This window comes from Blastocystis sp. subtype 4 (genome assembly GCF_000743755.1).
Source record: "Blastocystis sp. subtype 4 strain WR1 chromosome Unknown seqid_0055, whole genome shotgun sequence".
NCBI classification, from domain to species: Eukaryota; class Bigyra; order Opalinata; family Blastocystidae; genus Blastocystis; species Blastocystis sp. subtype 4.
Window position 1 is genome coordinate 26,734 of NW_014569492.1, and position 18,000 is coordinate 44,733.

Sequence of the window (18,000 nt, forward strand, 5' to 3'; positions counted from 1 at the left end):
CTCTTCCTAATTACTGATGGTTGTCTCTTCTAGATATGATAATTTTGTAGTCTCAATCTGGAAAGCATACTATCTTGTTCATCCAAAGGGGTAATGTGTCTACTCGTACTTACTACGATTTCCCGACTGTATCTCAGTGTATGGCTTGTACGATGATTGCTGGGTCTTTTCATTACTAGTTATTATTGATTTGTTCGAGAAAGAACTAATTCGTATTAATCCGGGTATCCAGAAGCTTTCTTACCAGGTTAGCGATATCTACAATTACATTGATAGTTTGAACGAGTTTAACATGCTTATGTCACTTCTTTTGTAATTGGTTTATTTGTAGCCTCGATCAGACAGCGGGCGTCTATGTTCCTTATGGAAGGGCTATGATTAAGGAGAAGCTCCTTCAACATTTGAATCATGTGAGTCGAAACATGTAGGACAGTCGGCTGTAAGCAAAACGAACTTGTTATCTGTTTGTGAAGCAATCGAACTAACACCTCATTTATTGGAAAACAAAGCGAACAGTGTACACTCTTGATTGCTGTGAATTCTTCCTTATACCCTGCAGCCATGTGCGACTGAGTCCGTCGTTCCATATTCACTGATTCTTCTGTTCGCTTTGGTGCATTCACATACTCCAATTGTCTTCGATCCTGCTTAACAGTAGGTTCCCAAGTCATCGCGAACAGCTTTCCAAATCGGAGATGCTGCATCACAGGAAACTTTCCCAGTACTTCACGAGCCCAATAACGTTGGAGATGAATGTTGATCTTTCTCCATGAAGGCATTCGACTTAGATTATATAAGATTGGACTGTGACCCTCAAAGGGTCCCGTTTTTGTCTATATGTGATTGAAAGAAGGAACATAGACAATGTTGATGAATTTGATGGCTTCAAAATACATATAGTCAGATGAATACTGGTCAATTAGACTGTTTTCAGTCACACAAGTTGGCTTGAAGGTTTCATTACCTACAATTCATGAGCAGAACTAAATCCTACCAATCAGCTGAGCAGAACCAAACAGGAATGGGAGAAGTTGATAATCATCCAAACACCACACTCCATGGGAACCAGCAGGTTCAAGCCAGTAGATCGTCTGGAGGTGTCTACAGACTTTCAAATATGCAGGAAACACAAGAAGAATCACAGCAGGAAGTTCCTCCCGCTTGATCACAAGTGCTTTGTAGAGACAAACTAGAATAGCGTCCAATCAACGGAACCTACATAGAAAAACGAAGAATGTTGTTTCATGGCCAGTTCCATAATCAACACGCTGAGAATTGCCGAACGAATCCTCAAGGTATCCACTTGTTTCTCTACACATATCCATATTTTCAGGCCCCACAATCCGTTCTACAATGGATATGGAGTTCTAAGAAATGAGTCCACATAATAATCTATACAGCGCATAAACGATCAAACCAAATACGGAAAGCTTTATTCCCAAATCGAGATGGCTGAACAAGAGGGGGAATCTCATCAATCCACGAGTTGAGTTCTACCATAACATCTACCATCACTCGAACTCTCTAGAAAAGCAAATTTCCCTCACGAAATACTTCTGGGACTTCGGTGATATCGGATATCTTCATTCCAGTTACAGCTTCATTACAAATCATCATGAATTGTTTCAGATGCTTTACATCCTATCTATAATCATCCTTCGTATCAATGTACATCGCCCTTCTGAAAGGCTTCAAAATCACTCGTTGAGAAGATTCCACGCTGGAGAAGCCCATTCTCTTTGTGTGTGCCCTTTTCATTATTCATTTCACAAACAATGTGATGCACAAAAACACTGGTTTAACACCTTGGAAACGAATGTACACCCGAGTACTTTTTCCTAATATCACGTAAAAAGGTCTTCCAAACATTCTGCACACTTCTCATTCTTGCTCCAAATCTCTGTTGTGATTCCGAACTACTCTTACAACATATCAACACAGGTACATTGGGTGAGGACAGTGAATAATAAAACCATGTTCAAATACATAGAAGTTATATCCAGCCATTCGCAAGTTCTCAATCCACTGTACTTTGTTCCAGCCATATCCCACAAACCGTTCATCGTATAGAGGTAAGGTTGGTGTCTTCTTTATAAGGAGGTAACTAGGAATCACTATCATCTCCAATAATGACGGTTCTTGTCTATCTCCGTTAAGACATGGAATAGAATACAGCAGACTTGGTGGTGTAGAGAACCATTCCTGAATCAAATAATCCTAACTATCAGGAAGAGGGCCAAAACAGACATGGAGATGAGCCTTATCTCGGAAGATGGTACAGTCTTTGGAATTCAGATTCATGCAGGTTGCTAGCGCTGATTTGTTCTTAGGAACATTGGGCATGTACTTCTTCATCACAGTAGCGAATTCACGCTGTGAGACATGCATCTTGGGAAGATATTCAAATGCAGGAATAATAATGGTTTGATCTTCTCGATTTAGGAAGGATTCAGGAATCATCATCAACCTCTCATACAGCTGATCTATCGATCATCCAACAATACTAGAGTCACCTGAAACCACGAAATCAATATCATTATAGAAGAAGTGACTGGTTTCAATGTTGTTAATAGCAATATTGCGTAGACGGTTTACAGGGAAGGGCTTAGAAGGATCCAATTGAAATAGAGTGATCTTTACACGCTTAGGAATCGGAAACGAAAAGAAATCTTTCGAATACCGAACGTATTCCTTTGGAGTCAACGCTAATGCTGCAGAAATGTGTCCAGACCACTGCTGAATGAGATAATAGAAAAAGGGAATTCTGTTGGATCTAGATGAGAGAGAGGATAGACCAATACGTGAGTTGAGTAACTAAAGTGATATCTGGACACGATGAATTGCTCGATGGAATGCAGCGGTTCCGGATTTGTTCATCTGAAAACGAGATGTGTTTGATACCCAAGCGTCTTTTGGAATAGAAATCATGGATCATAGGAGGATTTGAAATATACTCTGCAGCTAGACTGCTCACACCTAAAGAAGTAAAGATAGGCTCAGCTAGCGAAGAAGAGGGTCTCACAGTCGCCATTTGTATACTTTTCTTCCCAGATATAGAGGGTTCTGGTGTATAACTGGCTGAAACCTTCCTGGATTCGGAAAACACAATTGACGTATTCATCAGAGTTGGTACACATGTAGACTTCAAACCATCCATTGAAAAATCGATTTCATGGGATATAACCACGTTATCATATGATGATGTCTAATTGTCATGAAAATACGAAATGTTCCATACAGTGAGGTCTCTTCTCCATCTGATACCAAATAGAAGGAACTAGGTAAAAACAATGAAAGACACGTACTGTTAAGACAGACACATAAATGGCCAGTAAAAGGAGAAGTAGACAATGCTTCATAAGCAATACTGAACCCGACTTATATGCTAATGAACTGGAAAGTATCAAATTATGATATTCGATTTGCATTAGGTATGTAGTACAGGGTCTATGGAATAACTGGAACTGTCTTCTCAAACAACATCCATTTCATTTATAAAAGCTGAATATCTTCAACAGTTCCTCACCCATATAATGCAAGGCAGATTATTAAGTGCTTTCATAATATATGTGTCTATCTTGGATATCTATATCTTCTACCAGATATAATGACGTTCCATCCTTTGGACTAGTATGAGTTGTCTATCAGTTCTAGAAATAGCAGATAATAACATGAAATTACAGTACCAATCATTTTACAGAATCATATTCCGGGATGTGCTCATCCAATTATCTTGCAGTATCTATCAACCCTCAATTGAGGAAATGTTGCCGCATTTCATGTATTATAAACTCATAGTTTATATTATGAATTCGTTGTTCATAGTGAGCTTGCTGTTTTTTGGTTGTATACTGGTTTATTTACGTTGTAATGACTAGCTTTTGCCCAAACCATCTATCCATGGTCATGTAGTAGTAACGCTATTTCCCTTACTGTGGGAACAAAGATGACCGATGTGACTTGCACATGTACAACTACGGTGAATGGCCGTATCGCACCATCGCTGCCTGCTGGACTTACCTACACAGTTACTAGTGGATCGAACAATCTTAAGACTATTACGATCTCAGGAACACCTCTTGCTGGACTCCAAAAGACCGTCTTTTCCGTTGGATACAACTCCTATGTGTCAACCTTTACTCTTGAGGGTATATCTTTCTAGTTATTTTAAGTATAGTGTTCGGTACACCCACGAAGATGTCCTATGGTTTCAAAACAATGGTTATTTTTGTAGGAGCACCTCTTGAACCTATTCCCGTTTCGCTGGATGCTGCTGTTACTTCTTTCAGTATCAGTCCTCTTCTTCCTGAGGGAATGTCTATTGATGCTACTACTGGTACAATTACAGGAACAGTATCTTCTGTTTCTACAAGTGGTCAGGAGTATACTGTAACTGCTACCTATCCTGGAGGTTCTATTACCACTCAGTTTTCTTTCACAATTCGTGAGTCAACTGAAATGTCTACTGGAGGTTTTGTGGCTTGCTATTGGGCAGGTATCACAGAATGTCTGGTTCCTTCCTTCAACTATTTCTACAAGAACAGTGCTCAATACTGCAAGATGGAATCAAAGGTCGATTTCTCGGATACCTGGGAGTCAGAGACCGGATCTGTGTGGCCTGGTTTGGATTATCGTTTCCTTGATTACTTCTCTGCCTACATGTATGGTTATTTTAACGTGGTTGCAGAAGGTACATACTCAATGCGTCTGACTTCGGATGATGGTTCTCTCATGTATTTGGATGATCTGACGAATGTGTTTATTAATCTCGATGGTTGTCGTCCTAGATCTTCTTCCGAGAATAGCAGAGTGTTATCACCTGGTCGTCATCTCTTTGTTATTTCGTATATGGAGTTCAATGAGGCTGCTGTACTGAAGCTTGAATATAAGATTGATGGTGTTATTGATACCTATACCGTAGCCGATGTTAATATTCTGAAGGTGGGAGGACGTGGACCTACGTTCATTACTTATCCTTTTGTGTCTGGTTTTGTGAATTCGGATCTTGTCACATATCAACCTACAATGAGTTCTGGAGGAGCCACTTCCTGGACCATTTCTCCTTCACTGCCTTCTGGAATAACTATTGATTCCACTAATGGATTTATCTCAGGCCGTCCTGTAAGTCCCGTCAATCAAGTGTATACAGTTACGGCTTCTGGCTACAGTGGAAGTGCAGAGACAGAAGTAACGATTGTTATTACAAATGCTCCAGTTTCTGGTCTGTATACCAAGTACTATAAGATCACCGATGCTTCGTTCTGTTCGTACAAGGCTCTTTCTGGAAACCAGATCGATATTAAGGTGATCAAGGTGGATGAAGCTATTAACCATCCTGCTCAGAACCCCGTTATTCCATGGACAGGTCTGACTAATGATTTCAGTACAAATTACTACGTCGTTTGGGAAGGATATTTATATCATGATAGTATTGGTGACTGGGGTCTTCGTATTACTTGTGATGATGGCTGCAAACTGATCTCTCTCAACAATAATGAACTCATCAATCATTGGGGTTGTCATGGAATGACATCCAAGGATATCACTCGTGCTATTAGTTCAGTTGGATACTACTACTACAAGATTGAGTACCAACAGTCTACTACTCAGGGAGGTATGATCTTTGAATGGAGACAACCTGGTGTTGGATGGACTGTGGTGCCTTCGGATAAGATGTACCATTCTCCTCCTCAGTACGTCTCTTACAATTATGAGATGGCTCACTACTTCGTCAATGTTGCTATTGAAGAAAACAGGCCTGTATTCTATGCTATTTCAACTTGCTCTGGATTTAATGTATCTCCGACACTTCCTGCAGGTCTCAGTATCAATAGTGCTTCTGGAGTGATCACTGGAACACCTTCTACTGAGATTAATCTTGGTTACTATACAGTTACTTGTAACAGTGGCTCAGTTCAGTACAAGACCACGATTGCTATGGATGTTTTCTATGTTCTTCCTCCATCTGGTTTGACACTGAAGCAGAATGGTATTACAGTGACCTCCGTTACTGTTATTGCTTTCCAGGCGATGGCTGATATTACTGTCGATACTACTGGTAGTACAGGAACTGTCACTTCCTACACGATCACTCCTTCGTTACCTAGTGGTCTGTCTATCAATGCAGTGACTGGTACTATTAGCGGAACTCCTATGGTTTCTCTGAATACGACTGTATTTGCTGTAAGTGCCATCAACAGTGGAGGTTCATTCTTCATGTCGTTCTCTCTCACGATTACTGGTTGTCAGGGTACAACGAATGGTGAGCAATGGACTGGCAAGTATTACACAGTAACCCTTCTTAAGGGAACTGCTACCATGACTGTCCAGAGTGAAGCAGGAGCGACTCTCCAGTGTGGAACTGGTCAAGTGAATTCCGCCACAGGTGATGCAGTGATGGAAACATGTTCACGATCTCTCACAGCTGATTATACCAATTCTTTTGTTGTCTGTATGGATAGTCGAATCACGCGTAACATGTACATTTCTTGTACAGATAATACTGGTTGCAAATATCAGATTTCTCGTGAAGATGGTTATTACTATCCTGTTATTACTGTCTATGAGATGGAGCATCCTCAGCCATATGTCCATACAGATCCTTTCGCTCAGATTGTCACTCCTGTCACTGAAATCACATTGACTCCTCCAGAGATGATTGTGTACAGTGGTTATCCTATGGATGATTGTTTCGTATATCCAAACGGTGCTTACAAATCTATTACTGTCTCTCCTGCCATTATATCAGGAGGTCTTGATCCTACCAACCCTGTTATCAATGGTGCTGTCTATGGAACAGGAGTGAAAGTCTACACTATTACTGTGGAGAGTGAAGCTGGATCCCAAACTGCTCTTCTTACACTGACGTTTGAGGAATGTCTTGAAGAGAATGGTCGTGCTGTATACACCTTTGAGAAGAAGACATATTCGTATAGTAACGAAGAGTCTTATGCAGTTTATGATAGTGATGGCAATGAAGAGTATTATCTTTCTGCTTCTCTTGCTAATACAATCTATACAGCTGCTCTCTGTTTGAAAACGGATACGTATACAGTGAAAATGATGGATTCTTATGGTGATGGTTGGTCTTATTCTGAATCTGGTGCTTATCTGCGAGTGAAGGATCCCAATGGTGTTCTCATCAAAGAGTTCACATTCCTTTCTACTGAAACTGATGGTAAGGTGAAGACCGATACCTTCTCTGTGACTGTGGTTGAGGTTTCTAAGGTTACCTGGAAGTGTGTGTTGGATTCAAATCCTGGTAAGAACTGGTACGATGTTACCTATGATGATTCGAAATGGACGGAGAAGGTCAATGGAGTGGTGGGTACTTGGTCTCAGGAAACTATTTATTTCCGTTACACCTTTGATCTACCTAATAGTGATCAGTATCCTCTTCTTCAGTTCTCTGTGTACTATCGTGATGGTCTTGAAGTGTATCTTAATGGTATTCGTGTGTATTTGAGAAATCTTCCTTCGAATCCTAGTCATAAGACATTGGCAAGTAGTCAGTTCGATGATTACTATCAGCGAATGGGAACAGCTCCAGGTTATCGATTGAGGGATAATAAGAATGTTATTGCTATTGCTTCGCATCGTCACTCTACGACTTCGGGAGAAATCCTATGGAAGGCATATGTGGTTCCTCTCTCTGGAACGTGTATTACTCGTGTGGATGGTGGAACGATCGCTAAGTCAAGTTTCTTTGCTCAGGCTACAGAGTCAGCCGAACAGGCCTGGGATGGTTTGACTACAACCAGCTGGATTGAGCATGGATTACCTGCTTGGACCACCTATTCTTATAACTATGATCGTGTGGAATGGATCAACAAGATTATTCTTGGTTCAGCTATTCGTAATCCTAATAATGATCCTACTCTGATTCACATTTATGGAAGTAATGATGGTGCTACTTTTGAACTTCTGTACACTATCAACAAGAAGGGTATTTGGTCGGATCGTTCTCAGCTGAAGGAGTGGATGATGATGGATCACTTGACCTCCTACGGAACCTATAAGGTGGAGATTAGCGATACATTGAACAACGAGTTCCTTACCGGTCTCTCTGTAATAGATCTCCAGTCATGTAAGTTGGTTTATTGCACAAAGGATGGAGACTGGCCTGGTACATATGCAGGTGAAACTGTTGTTATTGATTGTGCTGATGGTTATATTGGTGAACGTAATCGTAAGTGTGGTGATGAGCAACTTCAGCCTTCATGGGGTGAGGCTGATGAGACAGAATGCCGATCACTGAATCCTCCTAAGAACTATGCCTACATTGATTTCGCTATTGCTGTTAATGTCACTCAGGAGACTCTGACAACAGAAGGAGGTGCAGAAGAGATGCGTACTGTGATTGCAACTCTGTTTGATATCCTTCCTCGACTCATAGAAGCATGGAAGATCAAGGATGTTGGAACCGATTCTGAAATGATGAATGCTGTTTATTTCCGTGTGACAGCTGAGTCTGATGATGCTGGTCGTATTCTGCGTGCTGTCTCGAATGGTCTGACGTCGATTGGAGAGACGTTGACTGAGAATATGGTTAAGCATTTCCCCAAGAATACCAAATTCGAGTTCTATCTAAAACCTATGCTTTCTGAACGTAAGAATCTGAATGCCGTATCTGTCACATTGATTGTTATTCTGGTCCTTATTATTATTGTTGTTGTTGGAATTGCCGGATTCTACATCTGGGTACGTACTAAATCCAGAAAGACAAAGAATGGTGCTAAGCAACTGCGTTCAGGAAAGGTGAAGGCACAGCATCTTGAAGGATCTAAGGATGTACGTATTTAATATTGCTGCATGTAGTTTGTTTGTTATGAATCATCATTGATCATTTTTGTTTTTGTTGGGTGCTTCTCTTTATGTCTATCTACTGTTATATAGTATTCTCGATTTGTTTGATTCTTTTTATGTTTTGTAATATCGATTACCTGACTTCGGTAAGTCGGTTACCAAAGGGATATTTTGCGGCAGAAAACAATATAACTCGGTTGCATAAGCAAGGAGAAGACATTTCAACAAGAAGTAATGACTTACTCCCGCCTTGGATTCACTTCTTCCAGGATATAGATGATATTCCTGATGAAGAGGTGGATACTACTATCTATGTTCACAATATAACGGAAATCGATCGTATTTCACAATTCCATGAAGGCATTATTCTTTGGAATTATCATGGTGGCTTCGCGAATCAAATGTATTCGCTCATTTCCAGTCTCATTCTAGCGGAAGTGAAACAAGTACCTTTCTTTTGTATTTTATTTTGATGAATCATTACGCAGATGTAGATAGTTCAATCGATCAGACCTTTATCATCAAGCGTCCTTCAGGACTACCTGTTATCTCTCTATCTGAGAAGGGTAGGGATTGGATCTAGTCTCAAATGTAGTGATGAAAGAATATACAAAAGGTGAGAGCGAAATATTCAGATGTTTTACTCAGGACATCGTGTACAATTATCTAGAGTATCAAACGTTTCACAGACAAGTAGAATTCATCACAGAGCAGTCCATTATTGACACTGTTCCTGCGAGTCCTTTTGTGATTATGGATGGTAATTGTCCGTTGTTTTATTATTGGTCTCTCCGACTTAAAAATTGTATTGCGATGCGTAATTATAATTATCTTTCTTCAACTACTTCATGTAAACAAATCTCTAGTGCTCATGTTCCCTCTATTGTCCAGAACTTCTTCAAACAGCATATTGTATATCGGAAGCAAGTAACTGATAACATTGAACGTATTCTGAAGCCTTACAAGCAGTCACTTATTCCAGTAAAGTCCAAATCACGGTATTTGTATCCATTCCGGAAGTACAAGAATCTAATAACGATTCATGCTCGATTCGGGGCAGGAGGAGCTGATTTCAAGGACTATAGAAAGTTCTTATCTTTGAATGACAGTATTGCTTTCCATAAGTGTTTGCAACTGGCTGACTCCAAGAATAAGTCATTTATCTATCTAGCAACAGATTCGTCAAAGTTGAAGGAAGAGTTTGCTCGGATCTACGGAGATCGGTTGATTATGTCCACAGAACGAGCACAACATTCTGCTCATGATCTCAATAAAGACTCAGCCGCTGCTGCTGTTTTGACGGTAACAGACTTTACAATTCTCACTATGGGGTCACTGTTCATTGGCACACCAATGAGTTCATACTCGTCCCTAAGTGAATTGCAAGGAGGATTTGGTTCATTGCGTGTGGTACCGAATGAGAAGATGTGCTCGTTTGGAAGTTTGTATTTGCCTACATAATCTTTTATGGTGAAGCTTCTGGTTATTCTATGTTTGTTATGGTTCACCGTAATTTATGGAAGAGATATCGATAGTGATATTGCGCAGTTACGGATGCGGGAGAACCAACTTGAAGTTTGGATAGAAAGTTAGATAGTAATGACTAGAAGGAGGACAAAAATATACTCAAGCAAGATGTAAGTCTATTGGACGACATTTCGTTGAAGTTATATCGGGAGAGTGTTTCAGTCATTCATGTGAATCATTTCATCGATATTCGATTGGTGGGGTTCAAAAGAAATGGAAACGGGAATGTCTATCTGAATGAGCAACGTTTGTTCGAGTATCTTGATTTGCTTGGACAGTAAGCATGAGAAAATGGTTTTATTTATAGTGGGAGCCATCCAGTTCATGTGATTAATCGTCACATCATCAAAGCACTTCCGTTGTTTGATAATATGGTATATCGAGTAACTCATGCCAGTGAATTGGTCAATCAAGGAGTAGCCAAAATTCTTTCGTATGGATAATATGAGTTATGAGATGTAGCAAACAATTAAGTCAATCCAAAGACAAATTCGTCGTTCTTCCTAGTGATATTTTCAATCCAATTCTACTAAATGACCTCTATGACAGTAGTGTATCGTTTACCGTTTACCTCCTAAATCCACGCATTTCAACTCAAATAAAGTATTCATATGCTGCCACTAATACTTCTTCTTGTCATACTTCCCTTTTGGTATGCTATTCAGAGGGTTTACAATACATGTTGATTGACATATCCTCGTCTTCTTCTTCGTATGGTAGTTTTATTCCGACTGTCGGCTTTCAAATGATTTCATACCCTAAATTACTCCTGAAAATGGAAAACAAGCAAGTTATGAATCCTTCGTTCATTCCAGAAATCGCCCAGGTTTTACATCAAGCGATCTCGATGTATTTGTATCCTGATATAAACTACGGGTTGTTTTCCGTTATATCCGAGAATCCAAAGAGTGTTGTTGAAGATGGTCCTTCATGGGACTTTGGGGTGATTCACATCGAAATAGTGACAATTGTTGAAGAAGTGAAAGGAAACAATTTTGAGATCTTTTTGACCCAAAATGAGCGTGAATCAAGGTTGTATTGGAGAACAGTTGCTAAGCAGCTTCAACACATGTCACTTTCCAAGAAACAAATTTCTATTTCGAATCAGTTTTTCCCCTTATCTAAAGTTCCCAATTTCTCTCTGATTTTAGCAGAGAGTTACGAATTGCTGTCAACCAATCATACGTTCCAGCGAAATAATGTGTACACTCAAATTCGGAGTGATGTAGTTCTTTCTCTTCTCAAAGAGCATAAAACTGAGATTTGGAGAGAATTTGGTTTTGATTTGCTTGAGAGAGACCTCACCAAAACAACAGTTGGAACTGTTACTATCATTCCTGTTTTTATGTGATGTTAATGAGAACATGTGATGCATAGTGTCTCAATTGTGTCTCCTTCGACAGTATTGATTGACAATGAAGATCAAGCAGTAAGTTCAGATAATATCGTGTTTGCAGTTGAAACGCGTGGTATTCGTACCGTAGTTTTAAGAATGGAATATTATTCCAGAGTGCATCGAAATATGAGTGTAATCGACAGAAAATTGAATTTCATCCTTCGGATTGTCGTCGAGCAGCTCTTCAAGAAATTGTAAGTACTGTTTTTGGCATCTTGCCATTACATCGGTTTATTTTCGTATCTTATTCTAATATCTAGGCGTTATTCACAAGTGCGAGATGAAGTAGTTTCCGATTTTCGGGTTTCCAATCTTGATGATTTGATGTCAGTATTTAGTAATGCAACTACGCTATCAGTTCATCACCAAAGTAAGTGAAAATGTTATGGATGTATTTTAGTTCTTGCTCAGCGTTCAGTGACGTATTTATTGCTTGGGCAAGTTCTAATTCACGAACTAACAGAATTACTGGATCAGTATGAAGAAGCTACAAACTACTATGAGATGCAACTTACAGAACTGTATCTTCCAGCAGACTACAATAGATTAAAGCAACGATGGAGATTTGCATTGACCAGTCTGAATGAGATCATGATATATTTATCGATGAGTGATTATGGGAAGGCTCTCGATTTGATAGACCAAGCGCTCGTAAATCTACGTAGATTACAGTTGATTCCACAGAATCTGGAAGCTATTGTGTCAATTCGGTCCTTCCCTGAAGTATGATAAGGAATAATGAATGATTTTTAGTCACGACATAATCCAATGGAATATGTTTTGATGGTTTTATGTACTATTGTAATGACTATGTTTATCACTTTGTAAGGAAAGAGAAAATGAATAATGAATAGTATTTTGTCGCTTACTCCACGAAGAGAACGTAAACGAACTGCTTATAATCGAATTATCCGAACTCAATTCTATTGTTCTGTTTGTTACAAACAATGTTAAAAGTATTTCATTGATTGCAAGTATTCATGTTCCAGCTTTGAAGACGTATCAGGATATTCATCGTATACTTCGTCTCCCATCAAAGGCCTAAAGCCAGCCATTAACCAATGCCGGAACACTCGAGGACGAATAACCTGATGACTAGTCGTGATATACGAAGCTACTGAATCATGACCATAGTTCTTATAATGAGAATCATTGAAGAATGCAGGTCTCCATGGATATCGTCCACATTCCATCACAAATGATAATGAACCATGAATATCATCACCATTTCGCTGGGAATAAGGTTCGTATCGCCAAAAGATCTTACTGTGAATAGCCTTCTTAGCATAAACCTGAATCACGAAATCTACTTCATGATCATATCGTTTATATTCACAGTCAGCACAGATCATTTGATAAGTACCGTGAGTATAACTAGACTTTGGTATATAACGACCACCCACACCTGTGGGCGTATCCTTCTCATCGATTACTGAAATCAGGGTAGAAATAGTATCTTTTCCTGGAATGATATCATCATCAAATACAATATGATAAGAAGTTTTCAAAAGAAGAGGAAGAAGGTGACGAAGGAAAAATGGTGAATTCCAATTGACTGCCCAAATATGTCCTTGAATTGGGTATTTCTTTGCAATATACTGATAGTTCTTGAAATGACCATTTTGAAAGAGAATGATCTCCGAAGGAGGAAGAGAGGAAGCATAAATTGACTCCAGTTGTTCATCAACATATTCGCGTTTATATTGTGATAAAACGATTCCAATACTGTGATCCTGAGGTCGAATTGAGGAACAATTGACATCTTGTATTCCGAGTGCAGAAATACAATCCGTAGAAAGATTATCAATGGTTCTTTCAGTCATCCCAAACAGTGATGCCAGATAAGATGACTTGGATACATAATGAGCATCAAAGAATGGACAGGTTTGTGTCACAATAGCTGCGTTGAAACGGCATAAGACAGCTTGAGAAAAGAAAAAGAAAGGAGATATTGAGGAACGGCGGAAATCGGTCATCGTTAAGATATATCGCAAATACCGAGTTTCCATCAAGATAGAACCATCGGTATCTGCCACAACCGAGCCATATCTCGTCTGAGGCTTTCCATTACAGGTCACGATTGTCGGATGTTGATTCTTTCGTATTCTTGAAATTGCCTTGTTGATCCAATTTCCATCAGGGAATGCCTGTAAAAAGTACTCGTCCTTTACAACAAGGAAGTAAGTACTGTTATACATAATGGGTAAAAGGAACGACAAATAGCCATCGTCTTCATAACTAGTATGAACCACATAAGGAGAAGAATACTCTCTCTCCAGGTAATAGTCGCTATTAGAATACACTAAATGACGCGAAACAATATAAATAAAATCAACAGTACATAAAGTCGGCTTCATCGCAGCATACTTGTTCTCAGGTATAGAATCCTTGTTCGTATCAATCACAATAGTTATGAAACACTCATCGGACTCTACATCATAACTGCCTTAACGAATACCCACTCAGTAGTGATCCCGAAGTGAGAGAGACTCGAGTTGCTGGTGACGAGAAGAAAGTGGAACAAGGAATGAAAAGAAGAAGAATGGCTACGATGAACATCATATCTCTAAACAAACAAGAACGCAAATTACAGCTCCTATATCTTCTCTTAGAATAATGAAAAGACCATAATAACAGCAATGATAAACAAAATGATGATACTCCACAATTCACACTTGTCTACACTCAATTCCTTTTTCCTATCCTACTATTGGTCTTCATCAACTTTTGCATCTTCGTTCTTGCTTGTTCCAAACGGTTCTGAGCATCGGATACATCTGTGTCCAGATTACTGAGAAGGCTAATTATCAGATAGAATTGACTCCTATACGCATCCTGTTGGTTAATTTCATCTCCAATTCCTTTGGCCATATCATCCAAACGATCAACACCATCAGCAAGAATAGACAGCGATTGATCCTGCTTCTTCATATATTCCTACAACTAAGAAAAAGCAAATGAAAAGAACGGATTGAAGGGCCTGGTTGTTCTTGATTACGCTGTTATTCGCATAATCACGAGCTGCCATCGTGGAGCTAGTAGTTTTACGCGCAGAAAGCATCTACCAATGAATACAAGCCATCATAACCACTTTGCGCTGATCTGCTTCGATCTTCTGAAGAACACGAGGTGACTTCATGAAATCTTGCATCTTCTTCAATTCCTACAATTCAAGGAGGACAAATATTATACATTGAACGTATTATTGATGAACAGACGGCGAGACTTCAATTCTCTCTATACATCAAGTGAGTCAAAGACAGCATATACTGCATCAATATGAGAATACTTAGCTGGATTCTGTTCCACTAGAATCACTGTCTTCTCAACTCCCTTCACATCACGGGTGAGTTTGTCGATATCCTTGGGAAGTGCTAGTGGGATCAGAAACAACTCCAAAGAGAAATACTTCGATTCAGATTGGAAAACTTCTCATCACGAGCAGTGTCGCCTGTTTCAAGGATTCTTCGCCAGGACTCGTACTTATTGCTAATCTTTGATAAGGAGCTCTCAATTCCACTAAATATGATAGTCAAAAGATTTTAACTCACTCTCTAATAGCATAGTAAGGATCAGCACTTCCGCGATTGTCTACAAGAGGAGATCTGCTCATTAAATCTCTATATATCACGTTGCAACCTCAGAACCAACGAAGGGACTCTAAATACTGTGATAATGGAAAAGGCAAATCAAGACCCAAAAATGCCTCCAGAGGCGTTTCGCGACAGAATACACTCCTGTAATTCATATAAATCCTTCATAGAAACCTATGCAATTGATCATTAGCAAATGAAAATAGATATTGGTAAGATGAAAGGACAATCAAGATGTATGTGGCTATGTCATTAGTATTATATTTATGTCGATTTCAATATATTATAATCGTAATGCCAACGAAATGAACGATAGTAACACAATCAGATTGAAAACGCCAATTTCTGTCATTCCAAAAAGTCTATATTTGCTATTATCTCATTAAAGACGACTTAATCATGTCTGTTCCCATAACCCCTAAGAACAGGTTTGTGGAGGCATTCATCTCACTCGTTCACGGGGATTATGAAGGGTATTTGAACGAAATATCTAAGAAAACAGTAAGATATAGTTGTTACAAACATGTATTAGTATAATCAGAGTGATCGGAATCTTTTGTGCAACAAAGTTGCATTATCTGCCGATCTTGGAGATGTTCAGTCATTGAGACAGTGTCAGGAATCATTTAAGAGACTATTACAATACGAAGAAAAGGAAATCGATTCAATCGAGGTAGATGAACTTGCTTTGGATTCTATCATTCACTACAACATTGTATGCAAGTCCATTGTTTAATATTGAAGATAATCTGTGAACTGAATGATTTCTCGTATTCTACAGCTCTGGAACATCTCTCACAGTGGATTCAGCATATCCCTCCAACTTACTACTCCCTTCAAATACTTTTTCTGCTTTTGAAGGCGCGCATTCTTCTCTATTCTTATCAAGTTAATGAGAATCCTCCTTCTGTACCGCTGTATTGTGGATATTATCATAGATTCTTCAAGATGACTATCTATCCACACTTCACAAGATCAATTCCATTGTTGATGCGCATTCGTTTCCTCCTTCAATGAAACAAGCTGTTGTATACATGGTGAGTCTTCTTTTCAGTATATATTACTGTGAAAACTGTACAGTCAAGAGTGCAAAGAAATGGGTTTCAGCTGTGAATCAAGCAGCTGGAACCTCAAGTGAACAGTATTTTGCGCTTGTAGCTGATGATATTCGAAAGGAAATGCATGAATCCTTATCGTGCCCAGTGTTATGTCTAGCATCTATTCTTCCTTTTACAGGTCATGAATTTGTGAATACATGTCTACTAAAAGCCAGACTTGAGTACTGTAGAGGGAATTACACCAAAGTCCTGGCTGCAAAAGAACAGATCAATCCGGATACTACTCTCAATGAACCATTTTCCTCCAGTCTTCTTGGGTGTTCATCGTTTGCTTTAGGGAAAAAGCAGATGGCTCGGTTCTATTTTGAGCGTTGTTCATCTACTTGTACAGAAGTTTATCAACAGAAGCTAATTGAAATTGACTTGGGAAGAACATATGAATCCATTGGGAACTATGAACAGGCTGCTGTTCTGTATCGAAGGGCTTTACAAGTATATCAACAAAATCCAATCCTTCATTTTCATTATGCAGAGTGCATACTTCATTTGATTAATCGACACAACCAACCCATTGCTTTAGGCAAGTAATCTCGAGTTGGGAGAGATGAGTTATAGAGAAGTTTATAATGTATATTTGAATGTCTTATCTATTGTTGAAACAGATAATGAATATATTCATATCCTCATTCTCACCTATTATCGGATGATTGAAGTGTCTTTCTGTTGAGTTGATTTCTAATTATCATATCTAGATTTATATATGTTTCCACAAGTAGACGAGTACTGCAAAGAGATCTTGTCGATTACTGAATCAAAGAATTCACTATTGGATAAAACGGGTCGCTTTTGCAGTACACAAATCAAGCTCTTTTGTGTGTATATGCAAGCAAGGAGCCGAATCATTGTCAACAGATATGATGAAGCTCTATCTATTCTATTACCAAAGGATCTTGATAATCTATATCCTCCAGAGATTTCTATAGCTATCCGAACCAACACTTGTTCTCAATTGAATCGGATCCACAATAATCTCATTCTACAACTCTTGGAATTATTATACTTTGTATGGAGTGGGAATCTTCTGTGATGCCTAGATATATGAACGATTAGAAGACTTTGATCATGCACAGACGATGGCTGAAATACTATTTTCAGTTGATCCTTCTATCGAGAGTTGGAAACGGTATCTGAAGATATCTGTGTACACTGGTGAATATGGGAGGGCGTGTCTAAAGTACTGTTCATATATCAAAGATCATCTTTAAACTGTTGTTTGAGAGATACACAATATGGTAATTTGAATGTGGGGATATTAGAAAATAATGCAATTAAAATACAATATTCAACCACCAAGGGGGCAAGGTTTGTCTTTGCATTCAATTACTAGCTCCAATAATGGTATGTAGTGTGAAAGAATAATTGTATAAGAATGTGAAGTCGTTTCGTTCGACATTCATGCATTCAGATAAATTGTTTGTTGCTGTCGCCTGAATCTATTTCGTTTTCCCAGAATTCTAATTTTTCTGTAGACTCGCGGCCCTAAGAAGCATTTGAAGCGTTTGAATGCCCCTAAGCACTGGATGCTTAACAAGATGGGAGGTGTGTGGGCTCCTCATCCCAG

General features: G+C 39.0%; 4 protein-coding genes across 4 annotated transcripts; 2 read left to right on the forward strand and 2 right to left on the reverse strand.

The window, feature by feature from the left end:
• Positions 1–378: 378 nt before the first annotated feature.
• On the reverse strand, positions 379–3,031 carry JH06_1101 (serine threonine-protein phosphatase 2; the record flags this gene model as incomplete). Its single annotated transcript, XM_014673153.1, has 14 exons — positions 379–488; positions 515–833; positions 864–964; positions 995–1,189; positions 1,220–1,367; positions 1,399–1,524; positions 1,555–1,641; positions 1,673–1,793; positions 1,833–1,916; positions 1,946–2,143; positions 2,174–2,217; positions 2,248–2,483; positions 2,514–2,773; positions 2,802–3,031. The coding sequence occupies 14 exons, from the start codon at positions 3,029–3,031 to the stop codon at positions 379–381; spliced, it is 2,259 nt and encodes a 752-aa protein (XP_014528639.1).
• Positions 3,032–3,946: 915 nt separating this feature from the next.
• On the forward strand, positions 3,947–8,802 carry JH06_1102 (hypothetical protein; the record flags this gene model as incomplete). The annotated part of the gene is made up of 2 exons (XM_014673154.1): positions 3,947–4,148; positions 4,178–8,802. 2 exons carry the CDS (start codon positions 3,947–3,949, stop codon positions 8,800–8,802), a joined length of 4,827 nt encoding a protein of 1,608 aa, XP_014528640.1.
• Positions 8,803–12,769: 3,967 nt separating this feature from the next.
• Positions 12,770–15,341, reverse strand: JH06_1103 (syntaxin; the record flags this gene model as incomplete). The annotated part of the gene is given in 11 exon segments (XM_014673155.1): positions 12,770–12,823; positions 12,847–14,159; positions 14,191–14,274; positions 14,437–14,528; positions 14,559–14,665; positions 14,697–14,789; positions 14,820–14,891; positions 14,921–14,953; positions 14,972–15,102; positions 15,138–15,247; positions 15,280–15,341. The coding sequence occupies 11 exon segments, from the start codon at positions 15,339–15,341 to the stop codon at positions 12,770–12,772; spliced, it is 2,151 nt and encodes a 716-aa protein (XP_014528641.1).
• A 1,014-nt stretch (positions 15,342–16,355) lies between these two features.
• Positions 16,356–17,644, forward strand: JH06_1104 (hypothetical protein; the record flags this gene model as incomplete). The annotated part of the gene is made up of 4 exons (XM_014673156.1): positions 16,356–16,963; positions 16,995–17,101; positions 17,132–17,442; positions 17,474–17,644. The coding sequence occupies 4 exons, from the start codon at positions 16,356–16,358 to the stop codon at positions 17,642–17,644; spliced, it is 1,197 nt and encodes a 398-aa protein (XP_014528642.1).
• Positions 17,645–18,000: the final 356 nt, after the last annotated feature.